The 13,703-nt window shown below is 41.9% G+C and overlaps 2 protein-coding genes across 4 annotated transcripts; one reads left to right on the top strand and one right to left on the bottom strand.

Moving 5' to 3' along the window:
- Positions 1-2,700: 2,700 nt before the first annotated feature.
- Positions 2,701-6,081, bottom strand: LOC117848677 (uncharacterized). 3 transcript variants are annotated; one of them, XR_011897883.1, is made up of 4 exons: positions 5,876-6,081; positions 3,783-4,771; positions 3,622-3,712; positions 2,701-3,531 (listed from the first exon to the last, which is right to left on the bottom strand). XR_011897883.1 is itself a non-coding variant. In XM_034730180.2 (4 exons), exons 2-4 carry the CDS (start codon positions 3,831-3,833, stop codon positions 3,253-3,255), a joined length of 411 nt encoding a protein of 136 aa, XP_034586071.1. In that variant the 5' UTR covers positions 3,834-4,771; positions 5,876-6,081; the 3' UTR covers positions 2,701-3,252. The 3 variants fall into 3 exon arrangements, 1 of the variants encoding a protein (XP_034586071.1); XR_011897884.1 differs by having other exon boundaries at positions 3,622-3,969; positions 4,067-4,771; XM_034730180.2 differs by having other exon boundaries at positions 3,622-3,702.
- Positions 6,082-6,304: 223 nt separating this feature from the next.
- On the top strand, positions 6,305-10,062 carry LOC117848678 (prefoldin subunit 3). The gene is made up of 6 exons (XM_034730181.2): positions 6,305-6,504; positions 8,268-8,325; positions 8,647-8,718; positions 9,418-9,537; positions 9,612-9,713; positions 9,806-10,062. The coding sequence occupies exons 1-6, from the start codon at positions 6,353-6,355 to the stop codon at positions 9,875-9,877; spliced, it is 576 nt and encodes a 191-aa protein (XP_034586072.1). The 5' UTR covers positions 6,305-6,352; the 3' UTR covers positions 9,878-10,062.
- The last annotated feature ends 3,641 nt before the right edge of the window (positions 10,063-13,703 follow it).

Raw genomic sequence — 13,703 nt, 5'->3', positions numbered from 1 at the left:
CCTCCATCTTCTGGTGGAGTTTTCTGGCCTGTTTTCGTATTGGCGAATTTGGCTGCACTGATTGCCAGTAGGACAATGACTGTTGCTATATTCCAGTGCCTAAAGCAGTCTATAGCACATGGTTGTTTTCCTTGGCTGAAAATTATTCATACATCTCGAAAATTTATGGCTAAAATCTACATTCCTGTTGTAAACTGGTTCCTGCTGGTTTCCTGCTTGGGCTTCATTGTTTTGTTCAGAAGCGTATATGATGTTGGCAATGCATATGGTAAGTTATTGAATATGTTTTTGATGCAAGTAGTTTTATTGTCGCCGATATTAAATATGCTTAGTTTCTGTTGCTCTGACACAGTTCCATCTTGAACAGCTATAGCGGAGCTTGGTGTGATGATAATGGCCACGGTTTATGTTACAATCATAATGCTTCTAATATGGGAGTCCAATATTACTAAGGTTCTGTCGTTTTTTGTCACATTCCTCTTCTTGGAGCTGATTTTCTTCTCGTCAGCTTTGAGTAGCGTTGGGATGCAGGTTGGAAGTAAGTTTTTGGAGCAGTCCGGAGTGTAAATGTTTGATGTTGCAGTTTGTAGTTTAAAGTAATCACAGATGTATAAAGATTTTTTTAGACAAGATCAAGTGTCCATGTAAGATCTGTGCAATGATATGCAGATGGCTTGACACGATCAATGTGATGGCTATGTTAAAAAAATGATCTCTGACTTGTTGCAAAATATAAACACACATGCCTTATTTGGATATGTTGGAAAAAATATATACTATCTTAATGTGTCAATCTAGTTCAATAATCCTCTTATGTGGTATAAAAAAAGAAGAAAAATGACAGCAGAACAGAGTGCAATATGGTAATATGAAAAAAAAACAAATTATATGATCCCATAGATGGCTTGTTCTTCTAAAACAATATAGATAAGTTTACATGTTCCAATCGACATAGCTTAGATGAAAAATAAGCATCAGTGAAAATAAATTTCTGCTGTAACACAACAAGGTTACATATTTTCTTTATTTATCGGTACATCAAAATTCAATTTTCTAGCAGACAGCTGCATTGTGGTAGCTTGATCAACCCCAAGTAAGAGACTTGTGTACCCTCCTCTAATATATGGAATGCTCGTGACAGAAGAATTCCCGTGCATATTGAAGTGTGGTGTACTGTTAGCATCAATGCTACCATCATTTAGGTCTGTCATAGAATATGAAAATGTTCATAAAAATAGCATGTAAGCAAATAAATATGAAAAATAAATGTAGTCGAAGTCAAAAGTCTTACAATAAATTTATCTGGACCAGCACCTTCATAACTATTTTTTGCTACATTCTTTGATTCTTCTCCTATAGTCAAACACATAAAGTTAATAATACAAGCGTAGAATAAAACAATAATGCTAGAATTGGTACAATCAATATCTTTCTTTTTAGCACTTTTCTTCTTCTTGCCTGTATTTTTTTTTAAGGGAGATGGTCCCTCGTTTACTGTTTGCACCTTTTACCACCTCAGGAACTCTAAACGATATTGTACCTTTAAATGTATCTGTTACGAATTCAGCTGAAACAAGAGGAGACTCATTAGATTGTTCTTCCATTTTGCTTAGAGAATTATCTGCATCCAAATCCAACTTATCCATGGCTTTCTCCAAAAGATCAAAAAGTTCTTTTGACTTTAAACACTTCAATGCAATAGATGTTGCCTTCCGTGAGATACGTGCGGCATGCGTTTTTAAACTTTCCTCGTCAAATCCTTGTTTTTGAATATAAAATCTTCTCTTTGCATATTTTGTCCATCTGTGTAGTATATATTGCGAAGGCAAAATGAAAACATCATTCACATTGAAGACTTTGAAAGCATGCTTGCACAATGTACCTATCAGATATGGATGCCATGTTTCATCAATTTGTATTAGATGCTGTATTATTGCATTTTCAAATTTGTATACATACGTACTCCCTGCAAGCACATGTGCAGGTACTATCTGTTTTTGTTGAATATGACAGTTGCTTCATAATCAGAATGCATATGCGTAACCGTATATGTCAAAATTGACCCTTCAATTTGCAACAACTTACAAGAGAATGAAAATTGTTTGTTAAATTCTTCCTCAAACTCTTTATACATCCTCCTTGTATATGACTCAGCTGCGGTCTTCAATAGAGGAATACGAGTAATTGGGCTCTTTCGACGTAAGTTAAAATCTTCATCCAACTTATTATTACGAAGACTACTGGAAACCTTCTCACATTCTTCAAGGAGTTCCGAAAGACCCAGTTTTCCACGAAATCTTTTCTTGAATACATTATTCATACCTTCGCTCCTTTGGGTTGAGTTCATATCAGCTGTAAATGAGTCACGATACACATTAGCCCATTTTGCCCTCAAATCGTATAGGTTTTCCATCCATCTGTTGTCCTCAAGGTTGTACTCATGCAACAATTCATCCCACTTCTTTTTGAAGTAAAACTCCGATCTGTCTTCATAGACACATCTCTTAAAATCAGGTAGAAACTTCTCAGGATGCTTTTGAATTACATGGCCAAGATGTTTAGCAGCATTAAGGTAAATATGGCACAAACAGAGACGATGACTTGTGTTTGGAAATACATAAGCAATTGCTCCTGCCATAGCCGCGTCTTGAATAGTGAAGATTGTGCTAGGATATTTGCCTGACATTGTTGTTAGAAAGGTTTCAAACAGCCAAACAAATGATGGTATATTCTCGTTAAACAACAATGCAGCTCCAAAAATGATAGTTTGCTTGTGATGGTTGGTTCCGAGGAATGGAGCAAAAGGTATTTCAAACTTATTAGTCTGAAACATGCTGTCAAATGACACAGCATCACCAAAGCATGCGTAATCCATGATAGATTGGCCATCTGCCCAAAAGAAATTAGCTAATCGATCGTCTTTCTTGTCTATTTGCATGGCATAAAAAATGTTGGATCCTCTATCTGCTTATGCTTCAAGTATTCCAGTAGTGTTTCCGCGTCATTGGATTCTAAGTACTTCTTGCGCTCACGACCAATCTCATTGTTGCAATCCATCTGTGAGAATGGCACTTTGTTGGCTCCTTCATAAAACTCCTTCATAAACTCAAAAACCTAGGCTGGCTTCATCCCGAATTTCCTCATCTGCCCAATTAGCTTCCTGTCCGCTTCTTGAACACTTCGTTGGGACCTCAACTTCACCTTTTATTTGGACTAGCAAGGTAATGGTTGTGATCAAGTACAACCTTTGCTCTATCCAAATCCTCTCTTTACTGATACTAAACTGAACACGAGCATCGCAATCCGTCCTTGTAGTATCCCTTGATGACTCAGTTTCTCGATGACCTTCATTACTGCAAACCAAATATTTCTGACGTAGAGTTCTATCTCCTCGTCGCTTTGTATGGCTCTTTCTAATACAAATCCAATCTTGCCACCATAGGTGTTGTATATCTCATAAGCTTTGTCCTTTGATTCAAAAGCCATTCCAACTTCAGAAACCATCATAGGTTGCACAACTTCATCAGCCATCTGTTGTACATTAAGTTGAGAATTAACGTGACTTACCACAATACGAAACATTATGCTCTCAATTAAATAAATTATTTATAATTTAATTACCTTATCTTGTGCTTCATCTGCTATTTGTTCAGGTATCGTGCAACAAACTCTGATGTCATTACCGGAGTAGTTCTGTGCAATCTAGCACACACTTGAAAACTCATGATGATCAAAGAACGTGAAAACTTATGATGATCAAAGAACGTGAAAAAAATATATACCTGCGTTGGCTGCATTACGTTGTGTGCTAAGGCAGGCACAAATGGCACCATAAGCGACGAGTCAAGAATGTTGTCTTCTCCTGGCTTCCTACCGCCATTGCAGTTGTGACATATGGGGAGGCTTCTCCTATGGTGGAGTGCAGACTGCTATCCTTGTGGCCTCCTTCTTCCATGATGGCTGATACGGCTATGATGCTCAGGTCCAAATCATTTAACATATTGTTAAGGTCTTAAGGGAAGGAAGCGGTTTCAAGCAAATTAGGTAAACAAAAGAAAAATTGAACCTTAGATAGATGAGAGGGACGGCGGTAGACGCCGACTGCGTGGCCTTGAACGAGACAGCTACGTCGGCAGATGAGGCTACGACGCTGGAAAACGGTGGCAGCATTGGCAGCACGCAAGGGATGCGGCGGTGGACGACGGAGGTAGCGGCAGCGGCAGCGGACCGCACGGGGCGAGCGAGAAGGGCTTCCGCCAATGAGGTGACTCGGGAGCCTGGGCACGCGTGATGCAATTTCCAAGCGAGCCAGCGCCTGTGCGAGCGAGCGTCGGACGTGTCGGATCACCGTCTAGGCCACGCGGCACCCGATGGGAGGAAGTCCTCATCGAGAAACAACTAAGGACCGTCCCCACGCAATTTATTTCAAGGACAGGGATGCTAGGGATGCGGTGATGTTCAGACTTGGGCTTGGGCTGCTTTAACAAGCCTTTCCGTTCAACTCTAGACCTAATGATGTCCTCTGTTTTCCTTTTCTTTCCTCTGTTTTCCTTTTCTTTTAAGGTATACGGTAACGCCTAGGAAATGGCTAGGCGCGCGTAAGCTCTAGGCGGAGGGTCACCACCTAGACAGCGCCTATCGCCTTTTCAAACCTTGCATATTAGCATATATACAACTATTGAAGTGTAATGTGCATGAGGTACTCGCTGCTCCATCCTCACGATCGTTGTTGTTGAGAGAGAGCTTGCCTCCCGAAAGGCAACTTGGCACCCTGCAAATAGTTCAGTTTAAGCAAGGATATTCAAGTCGAAGCAAAATCCAAGCACATGGACCATCTCATACAAAGCACTAGCACCAACACTAAAGAGTATTTCCTCCATTTCTATTTATAAGACGCACGCATATCAAGATTTAAACTTTACCAACTGTCGGATTTAGTAACCGGCAGTCCACCAGGGGGTTACCCAGGTGGTAGATTTGTAGGATGGGGAGATCGTAAGATCAAGAATTCGAATGGTAACATAGGGACGCAAGGTTTAGACAGGTTCGAACCTTCGAAGAGTAATACCCTAACGTCCTATGTTATAGTGGATTGTATTGCAGGTATAGGATGCGAAGGGTCAATGTGTGTTACCCCCAGGGAGTGTCTCTGACCCCCTATATAGCCTGATAACCTAGGATTACGAGTCGGATAGGATCTAATCCTAATCGGTTGTTACATGGAAAGCAATCTGAGTCGGACTACAATAAGTATCCTGCAATATCCGAACAGAATCTGTTCACTCAGCCTCCGAACTTGTGCTCCATGTATCTTTATGCCTTGGCACGTACAGCGTGGTCAGACAGGCCCACCTATCAGGACCAACCAGTATCCTGATCGGTGGGAACCTGTGGGTACCCTTATCCCTCACCATTTTTGACCAATAATTTACTCAATAATTTTTTATTTTTGCAATATAAACTTGAATCAAACGTACTCTTATAAGTTTATAATCAGTGAGATAAATGAATGGTCAAAATCTAATTTGGAAGAAGGAGGAAAATCTAATTTGGAAGGAGGAGGGAGTAATAATTAGTTAAATCAGCTATGATTTGGCTGTGTGTTCCCCTCCGCAATCAGCAGGCCGCCGCTTATTGATGTGGTTGGCAAACTCGTTCGAATTCAGCAACCATCAGCTAAAGCTAACCCCTCTAACAAGCAACCTTCTCTAACCCTAATCAGAACAGAAAATGAAGAGAACATAGCAAGAAGTCCCTCCAGTTCAGATCCGGACACCATAAGCCTTACGCTCTCTCACAATCAATCTTGTATAACCCTAACCGGAGTAGAAAATGAAGAGAACACATCAAGCAATCGAGGAGAGAGGGGATGGACCGTGTGCATCAGACGACCCATGCCCACTGCGGGGGCGGCCGGAGACGATCCCTGGGCGACGACCTCCTGCGCCATGCGGCGGAAGACGGCCGGGATCGGAAGCCGAGAGGAGGATCCGGAACGCGCCCCGCGGAGCACCTTCGCCATCGCCGCCTTCTTCGGATCTTCCTTGCGCTCGATTTCGTCCTAGAAGAGGCAGAGGCCTTTCTCTCTCTCCCCTCTCCCCATGCAGGGCGGTAACATATAGCCAGCAGGCCCGTTTCCGTCTCGGAATCAAATGGGGCGGCCCACTAGATTTCCCGTTGTTTTGGGCCGCGAAACCAGCCGCCATACGTTTCGTCAGAATGGGCCAAGAGCCCAAACGTGGTCGGTCCACTTTGGGCTTTTGATTTCGCTGCCTCTCCCTCTATTCCTCTACTCCCCCTCTCTCTCGCTCTCTACTCCGCCCGGGCCTTGTCTTCCTCCCTCTCTCCCTTCATGGCAGCGGCGGCGGCGGCGGCGGCATCGACGCCGCAGGGGGTGGCTGAGCGGCGGGGAATCCCGGCGGCGGCCTTCGTCGAGGACGTCGAGGCCTACCTCCGCCAGGCCGGGCTCGACGTGAACTCCGCCCTCGCCTTCCTCCAGGAAAGGTAACCCTGCCCCTCCACTCCCCCCTTTGCCTGCGCCGTGAATAAGTAGTTTAGTAGCCTAGGGATCTCGGCCTGCTATGGAGCGCGCTTGATCCGGGAACCGCGTCTTCGTACCGGAGGTTTCGCGTCGTCGTGTCAGGGCGGACAGCCTGCTTGGCTACGATCCATGGATCGTCGACCTCTCCGCGTGTTCTTCGCGCGCGCAGCTTGAGAGAAGCTGTCCGCTTCGTTTGGATCCTAGCCGCCTTCTCTCCCTTGTAGGAGTGGAGGTGGGTACGCTCCCCACTTTTTGGGTGATCTGACGAACTGGGAGCTTCGTTTAGGGATAGTACCGCGGGGGGTTTTGGCGGTGCTTCTGGATTCATAAGCTGATCCTTTGCTCGGATCTCGGCAAGCTTGCCAATTTGTTTGCTGAATTAATTGTGCAACGATTTTGATTTTGGTGTACTGTAAAGGTGCTCTGTTGCTAAAGGTCATCCATTCGTGCTGAATGCTGATGACACTCTTGGTTTGCACAATATAGAAAAGGAAGAAGAAACTTCCAGCTTTATTATCTTATTATGGCAGTACTTTCAGCCAGAGGCCTATATGGTTATATTGACATTTCGATTTCGGTTTCCTTCTTAGTTAGTACTCACCGATGAAAATATTGAGCGTGAATACCTAATTCAGTTCTACTTTCAGCTGTCTGGTCAATGTTAGGAAGGTTTATGTTCTGTTCCAGTATGCTAATAGTTCATTCCCATGGTGGTTCAACTCTCATAGTGAAAATTTGTGTGTTTGCACAGTTGCACGGAAACGATAGTTAGGATATATAAGTCCATTAGGCATAGTTAATGTCCATTTATCCTTTTTCTACAAATAAATTCATTCTTACATAAGCATACCATTCTAGATTAATACTCTTTTAGACTGCTTCCTTCTTCGTGGATACTATATGTTGCAAACAGTTTGCATGATCTAGTCAGTTGGAGTCCAGCTGTTCAACCATGCTATATCATCTATTCACTACATTGCTGGTTATATGTGCTTCCACTTGAAGTTTGCTCAACATTAAAGGTAAATGACAAGCTAGGATAATAAGGTCTTTGGTATGGCCATCCTCTATTTGTTTACCCTGTCCTAGTCTGGTCGTCCATAACTTTTTTATTTCGCCTGTGCTGAGCTCATGTCCATCATGGGGCATCAGACAAGAACATGATGTGCTAGGAGATGCAAAAAGAGTCTGAAGCCACCTTATTGGACTTTCAGCAATGTGTACATCTGTGCACAATATAGTCATGGTTGGAGTTTCTTTTGGCATGAAACACCATGACATTGACACTGAATCTGACCTCCTTGCCATTTGCATGAACCAAGTTAGTTAGATAAACGTTTTGGGGGTTGCAAATGGACCTAGTTTTTGGATTCAACCCAAAATCATACTTACCTGCCCACGACAGTAACTAACTGTGTTTGCCTAGAGATTTGTGTGACTTGTTAGCGTGTGAGCATATAAACATCCCATGTAAGCTGCTTTGTCCACCAAACTTTGGCATAAAGCTGAGTAACCACGCTGAAGATTTTTCCTTTTGAAAGTTGTAATTTCATTGGGAGAAACCTTAGGGGCACTCATTCAGACTTGATTGAGTTAATTCATGAGAATTTCCTTGTATCTGGCAAACTTGCAAGTTGTTATATGTGTGCGGACACTTAATGACTTCTTACTTGGTTATGCTTTATTTTGAGAAGCAATGTAACTCATGGATCACCTTCCTTTTTAGGCTACAGCAGTACAAAATAGTGGAGATGAAGCTTCTAGCACAACAAAGAGATCTTCAGGTGCTCATACCTTTTGTTTCTTAGTTTTGTTATGGAGGCATGCTTATATAAAGTAAAATTTAGGTTTCATGATTAGTAAATTTAGTAGTTACAGTTACTTTAACATTACTACTGCACTATGAATGGAAGTATGACCTGGTTTTATCACAGTACTTTCTCTTAAACGTTTGATTTTGTTATTACTAAAGTTCAGATTCTCATTCATGGTACCATGTTTTATAGCACAGCTATCCTCTAGCTAGTACTTATATTAGCAGTTTTTCAGTGCTGGGTACTCTGTTAGAATATGTAACATATTTGCCTTCCATTCTGTTGCCACAGGCGAAAATTCCTGATATAGAGAAATGCTTGGACATTGTTGCAGCACTACAGGCTAAGAAGGCTTTGGGTGAGGTTTGTATAATTTTCTAGAACTCTGGATCAACTTTTACATTTGTATCGACTATCATGATGACTTTGTTGTTGAAGGTTATGCTATAGCACTTTAGCCTAATAAAATGTACAGATTTGTGGTCCATGGGATACTTGATATTTGTGAATTGTGTTATGTTGCCTTGAAATTTTAGATCTTGGACTGTGACTACAATTTTTTTATGTATAGTTTGTGTTGAAGATTACTATCTGCAAACATTTGTGTGTCGCATGACAAGAATTCTATCGTTTATTTCTTCTGCAAACTTCTTATTGGCTAATAACTTCTTATATGCTAGATATGGAGTATGATCATCTAAATGCCTGCTGAGAGTTTATGCTGGATAAAATGCTCTAAGCATAATCATCGAAAGAACAGGAGATTATTGTGTTCTCAGTTAAAACAACCAAGAGTGTTAAGTTTGGAAAGTTTGTATACCTGCACCATAGTTTTTATATGCTGGCACCATACCACAAATTTATCCACTGGCAACTGTGTAAGCTGTTTTTTCAAGATAATCAAATCCTTAAATCTGCAAGCACATTGTTTGGGAATTGAGCAGTGGGTTTCTTAGCTTCTTTAAAGCTCAACAATGCTTAAAGTGCAGGCTGGGAGTTGTATCTGTAGATAACCATATGAGTGAAAGTTAACTATATGTGGCTTCCAACTAATTGATGCAGGCACTTGTAGCTGATTTCGAACTATCCGAGGGGATATACTCGCGTGCAAAAATTGAAGATACCGACTCTGTGTGCCTGTGGTTGGGTGCAAATGTGATGCTGGAATACTCCTGCGATGAGGTTACTTTAATCATCCTTATTTCCATAACCACTGTTGTTTTAGTGTGGCCCTCTCATTTCCTGAAATTTTGCAGGCCAATGCCCTCTTGAAAAAGAACTTGGAAAATGCCAAGGCTAGCTTAGAAGTCCTTGTTGCCGATCTTCAGTTCTTGAGAGACCAGCAAACCATCACTCAGGTAAAACGGTTATGACTTAAACAGTCTTGTGGGATTCGGCAATGATATTTTCTTGATCTCATACCTGTGCCGTGGAATGATATCTTTATCAGGTTACAATTGCACGGGTATTCAACTGGGATGTGCACCAACGGAGAAGCAAGCAGGCTGTAAAAGAAACTTGATCGGTTATTTCACGAGGCTAGACAGTGAGATTGGGACTTCTTTTTTGTACTTTTTGCTACCCCTGGCAGATTAGTCCATCATAGAGTGTTGATGATGGTTCCATCGCCGTGTAACAGTGTGCCCCGTTTATTCTGTTTTATTATGTTGTGGGAACTCCATTAGAAGAAGATGATACTTTACTGCATGCCCATGTTCTGGCTTGATGGAGCTCCATTCTGGTTTGAGAAAGTACTTTGCCATTCGTCAGGGTTCACAGAGAAGCCATGCAAAATGATACCGCATGTGCCGCAGGTCAATGGTTGTAGTTGTACAGTTAATAGAGACGGTGACAATCTGCGCTTGAGGATGAACTGACAACTGCAGCATTTTACTACCTTCGTAAGTTGGAGATGGAGAATTTAGCTGACTCTTCGGTTCACGCTGCCATCTGCCTGATTTGACCCATCTTTAGGCTGTACCTCGTTGTGCAGCAGTGACTAATGAGTTGGAAGCTTCACTCAAGTCACTCTCAATTGAGCTATAGCCTTCCGAGTTTTAACAAAGCAGACCATGCTCAAGACTCTACAGTTTTTTTTCAAGATGCTAAGAGTTGACCAGGTTATCGAACAAACTTGAATTTGACCAACGCTGGCCCTATAACTACTTGACCGACCAGGGTGGCGACGGCTACCGACAGGCCACCCTCTCGCTCCCATTTAGGGAGGGAACCGCACTCTGCCAAATCATCACTCTGAGAGACTAGACGGGTTTAAAAAGGCAACAAAAAAAAATACTAAGATGAGTTCCTTCTAGCTAATATGTATCTTGAATTGAACGTTAAGTGTGCCTCATGCAGAGTACAGTCCAATAGTTCGTGTTTTTACGTGTATATGCTAACTAATGCTACTGGAAAAATATAAAATTCATCAACAAGGCCTGTCTTACTTTTTTTTATGTCCACCTTACGCTATATGATTGGAATGCATATGTACTCCCTCTGTCCCAAATTACTATTCGTTTTGACATTTCTAAATACATAGTTTTTACTATGCATCTAAATATATACTAAGTCTAGATACGTAGACAAAGTAGGCAAAGCTATGTACCTAGAAAAGTCAAAACGAATAGTAATTTGGGACGGACCAATTATGGTGTAACTGGAATAGTGCATACTGATCAAACCAACTTGTCATTTTTTTTGAGGGCTAACCAAATTCTCATTTTTGTGCACACTGGAATAGACATGTTGTTTGTAGTAATATATGTAGGTAATCCATTGTAACTGAGGCTGTTTTGGTACAATCGTGTTATTAACTAAAATAAGTTTTCCAGAAGTTAAATTGAGGCCTAATTCATAATTTATCCCAGGGCCTATGCATGGTAAATTAAGCTGACAGATTCTTCGGACACGTGCCACGGCTCACAAAATCTAACCGCCTCATTTGACCCATGGACGGGGTCGTATTTGCAGTAATGAGGCTTCATGGCCTCACTGTCACATGGAAGCTGAAGTCCGTCTGAACTGAGCTACTGCCTTTCAACATAACCACATGCTCAGAGCTCGAGTCCACTTCATGATGCTAAGAGTTGACCACCCCATCGAGCAAATTTGAATTTGACCAGAGCTGACCTGTAACTGCTTGACCGACCAGGCGGCGGCTGCCGGCGCCGACAGGGCCGGCCGGCCTTTCACTGAACGCAGCATGCAATCTTCAGGGCGTTTGTTGGTCAACCTTCCATCTCTGTTGCCGCCAAGATGGAGCAGAAGCTTCAGTGAGCATGTGTATGCAGTTAATAAGCTCGCAGCTAAAAAGCTCTTGATGAGCCTGGTCAGTAGGCCCCGTAGTTGCTATTACAAATTTACAATGAAGAAATAGCAGATGATGAGTGCAACAGAAAAAAAAAATGAAGTACACAATGCATGCTGGTTACATATATCACCATATTGTTTTCCATGGTTCCTTAATAATGTGCCAGTGTATTCTGTTTTGTGGTGTGGGAACTCCATTAGTAGAAGATGACATTTCACAGTTTTTTTTATTGCTTGCCCATATTTTGGCTTCGTGGATCACATTTCATAAAATAATATACCATTCTTCAGGTTCACAGAGAAGCCTTGCAATTGCCAACATACATGGTTGGGTGAAGATAAAACGTGGACATGTTTGCTGCATTGCAGAATTTGCAGTCCGCACAGAGATAAGCTACCAATTCTCATGTTGAGCAAAGATAGAGTTGAAAAAAAAAATTAAAAGAACAGATGAGATGACTAGTAGAGTTTACATTGCATTGGTAGGGCTTTAATGCTTGATAGTTAGGTTTTACCTTGTCACTTGTCAGAAATAATGGTTTTACTTTGTTGTGTCTTTTTGCATGCATCCTGCATTTTCGAGCTGGTCAACGGTCGTAGTTGTACGGTACTAGTGTTACGATAGGGATGGTGACTGTCTGGGGCTTCAGTGTGAATCGACAGCTACAGAATTTTACCTTCGTATTAAGGTACGGTGAATTAAGCTAATTCTTTAGTTCACAACTGCTTACTGCCTGATTTGATACATCTGTAGCTTGTATTTGCAGTAATGAGTTGAAAGCTTCATTATCTCATAGAACCTCAAGTCAGTCTGAATCGAGCAACAGCCTTCCAAGTTCCAATAACATGCAAGCAGATCACTTGCTTTAGTTTGCTTCAAGGTGCTAAGAGTTGACCAGATTACCCAACAGATTTGAATTTGACCAAAGCTGACCCTATAACTATTTCACCGACCAGCCTCTACTATCTGCATCTTTCTCTGTCAGAAGAAACATTTTGCTTTCAGTTTCGTCAGAGTCACAGGTGATAGTTGTTTTCAGTTTCAATCTCGTCAGTCTGTAATTTTGATCCAGTCCCGTCTTTTCCTTTTCTTCAGGAGTCGGCATGCATCAGGTTGTTGATAGTGCCTAGTTTTTAGCTGCCACTGGTCATGTAATGTAATAGGTTGCAGTAAGCTTTCAGCTGCACAAAAATCACGAGGTTAAATTTGTTCTAAGAACCCATGTCGGGACGGGACTTCCAATTAGTTCCAATGATTCCCGGAGTTCAACACTCTAACCGATCCATCGGAGTTCAGTTCATTGAGCTATTGTCGCCGATTACTGTAGCTCATCTGGCATTCTCCACCGCTCGCTGGCCGATGCTGTCGCTGAACCATCACGCACTCGTCAAGCCAATTCGTGTTCAGGAATAAGGAGTTGACGATACATTTGCCAAATTAAAGCTTGATGATCCTTTCCAGTCAGGGATGACTAACAACTGCCTGACTGTGACTCATCTAGTCATCTCTGGCTTCTGTTTAAACCGCTGAATTCGGTCACTTTTTTGTTCACATGGATCACAAACTGAAGTCGGCAAACAAAATGCAGTTTTATGCATTGACCGGCAAACTGGCAGAGCTGAATTTGACCGGAGCTAACCTTATAAATGCTCGAGTAGTCTCTACAGCACACAGATGTATGCAGTTAGTAAGCTCTTGAGCTTGGTCAGTATGTTGCTGCTGGTTAGGGCTTCGGTCTGACTTGATCTAAGTTGCTCAGCTTTCCACCTGTGTCGTGTCGTGTGGTCATGAATAATCAGGATTATTGGTAGGTCAAATGTACTTTGATCAGGGATCTCGCATTCTTGTTCACAAGATGCATGAACTTGTGGTTACATACCTGCTAACCGTCGCCTTCAATTAAATGGATGTTGTTTGATTTTTTTTCCTAACGTCCGAGTTAATGTAGTTTCAGAAATCAATACACTGTTTGATTTTTTAGTACGGAATTTATTCTCAATCAGGAAAGAACTTCACCGCGGTTCCAAAATTCTTC

The sequence above is a fragment of the Setaria viridis genome, chromosome 3, assembly GCF_005286985.2.
Source record: "Setaria viridis chromosome 3, Setaria_viridis_v4.0, whole genome shotgun sequence".
Taxonomy (NCBI): Eukaryota; Viridiplantae; Streptophyta; class Magnoliopsida; order Poales; family Poaceae; genus Setaria; species Setaria viridis.
Note: the sequence above shows the minus strand (reverse complement) of the source record. Positions and strands in the feature narration are given on the sequence as shown.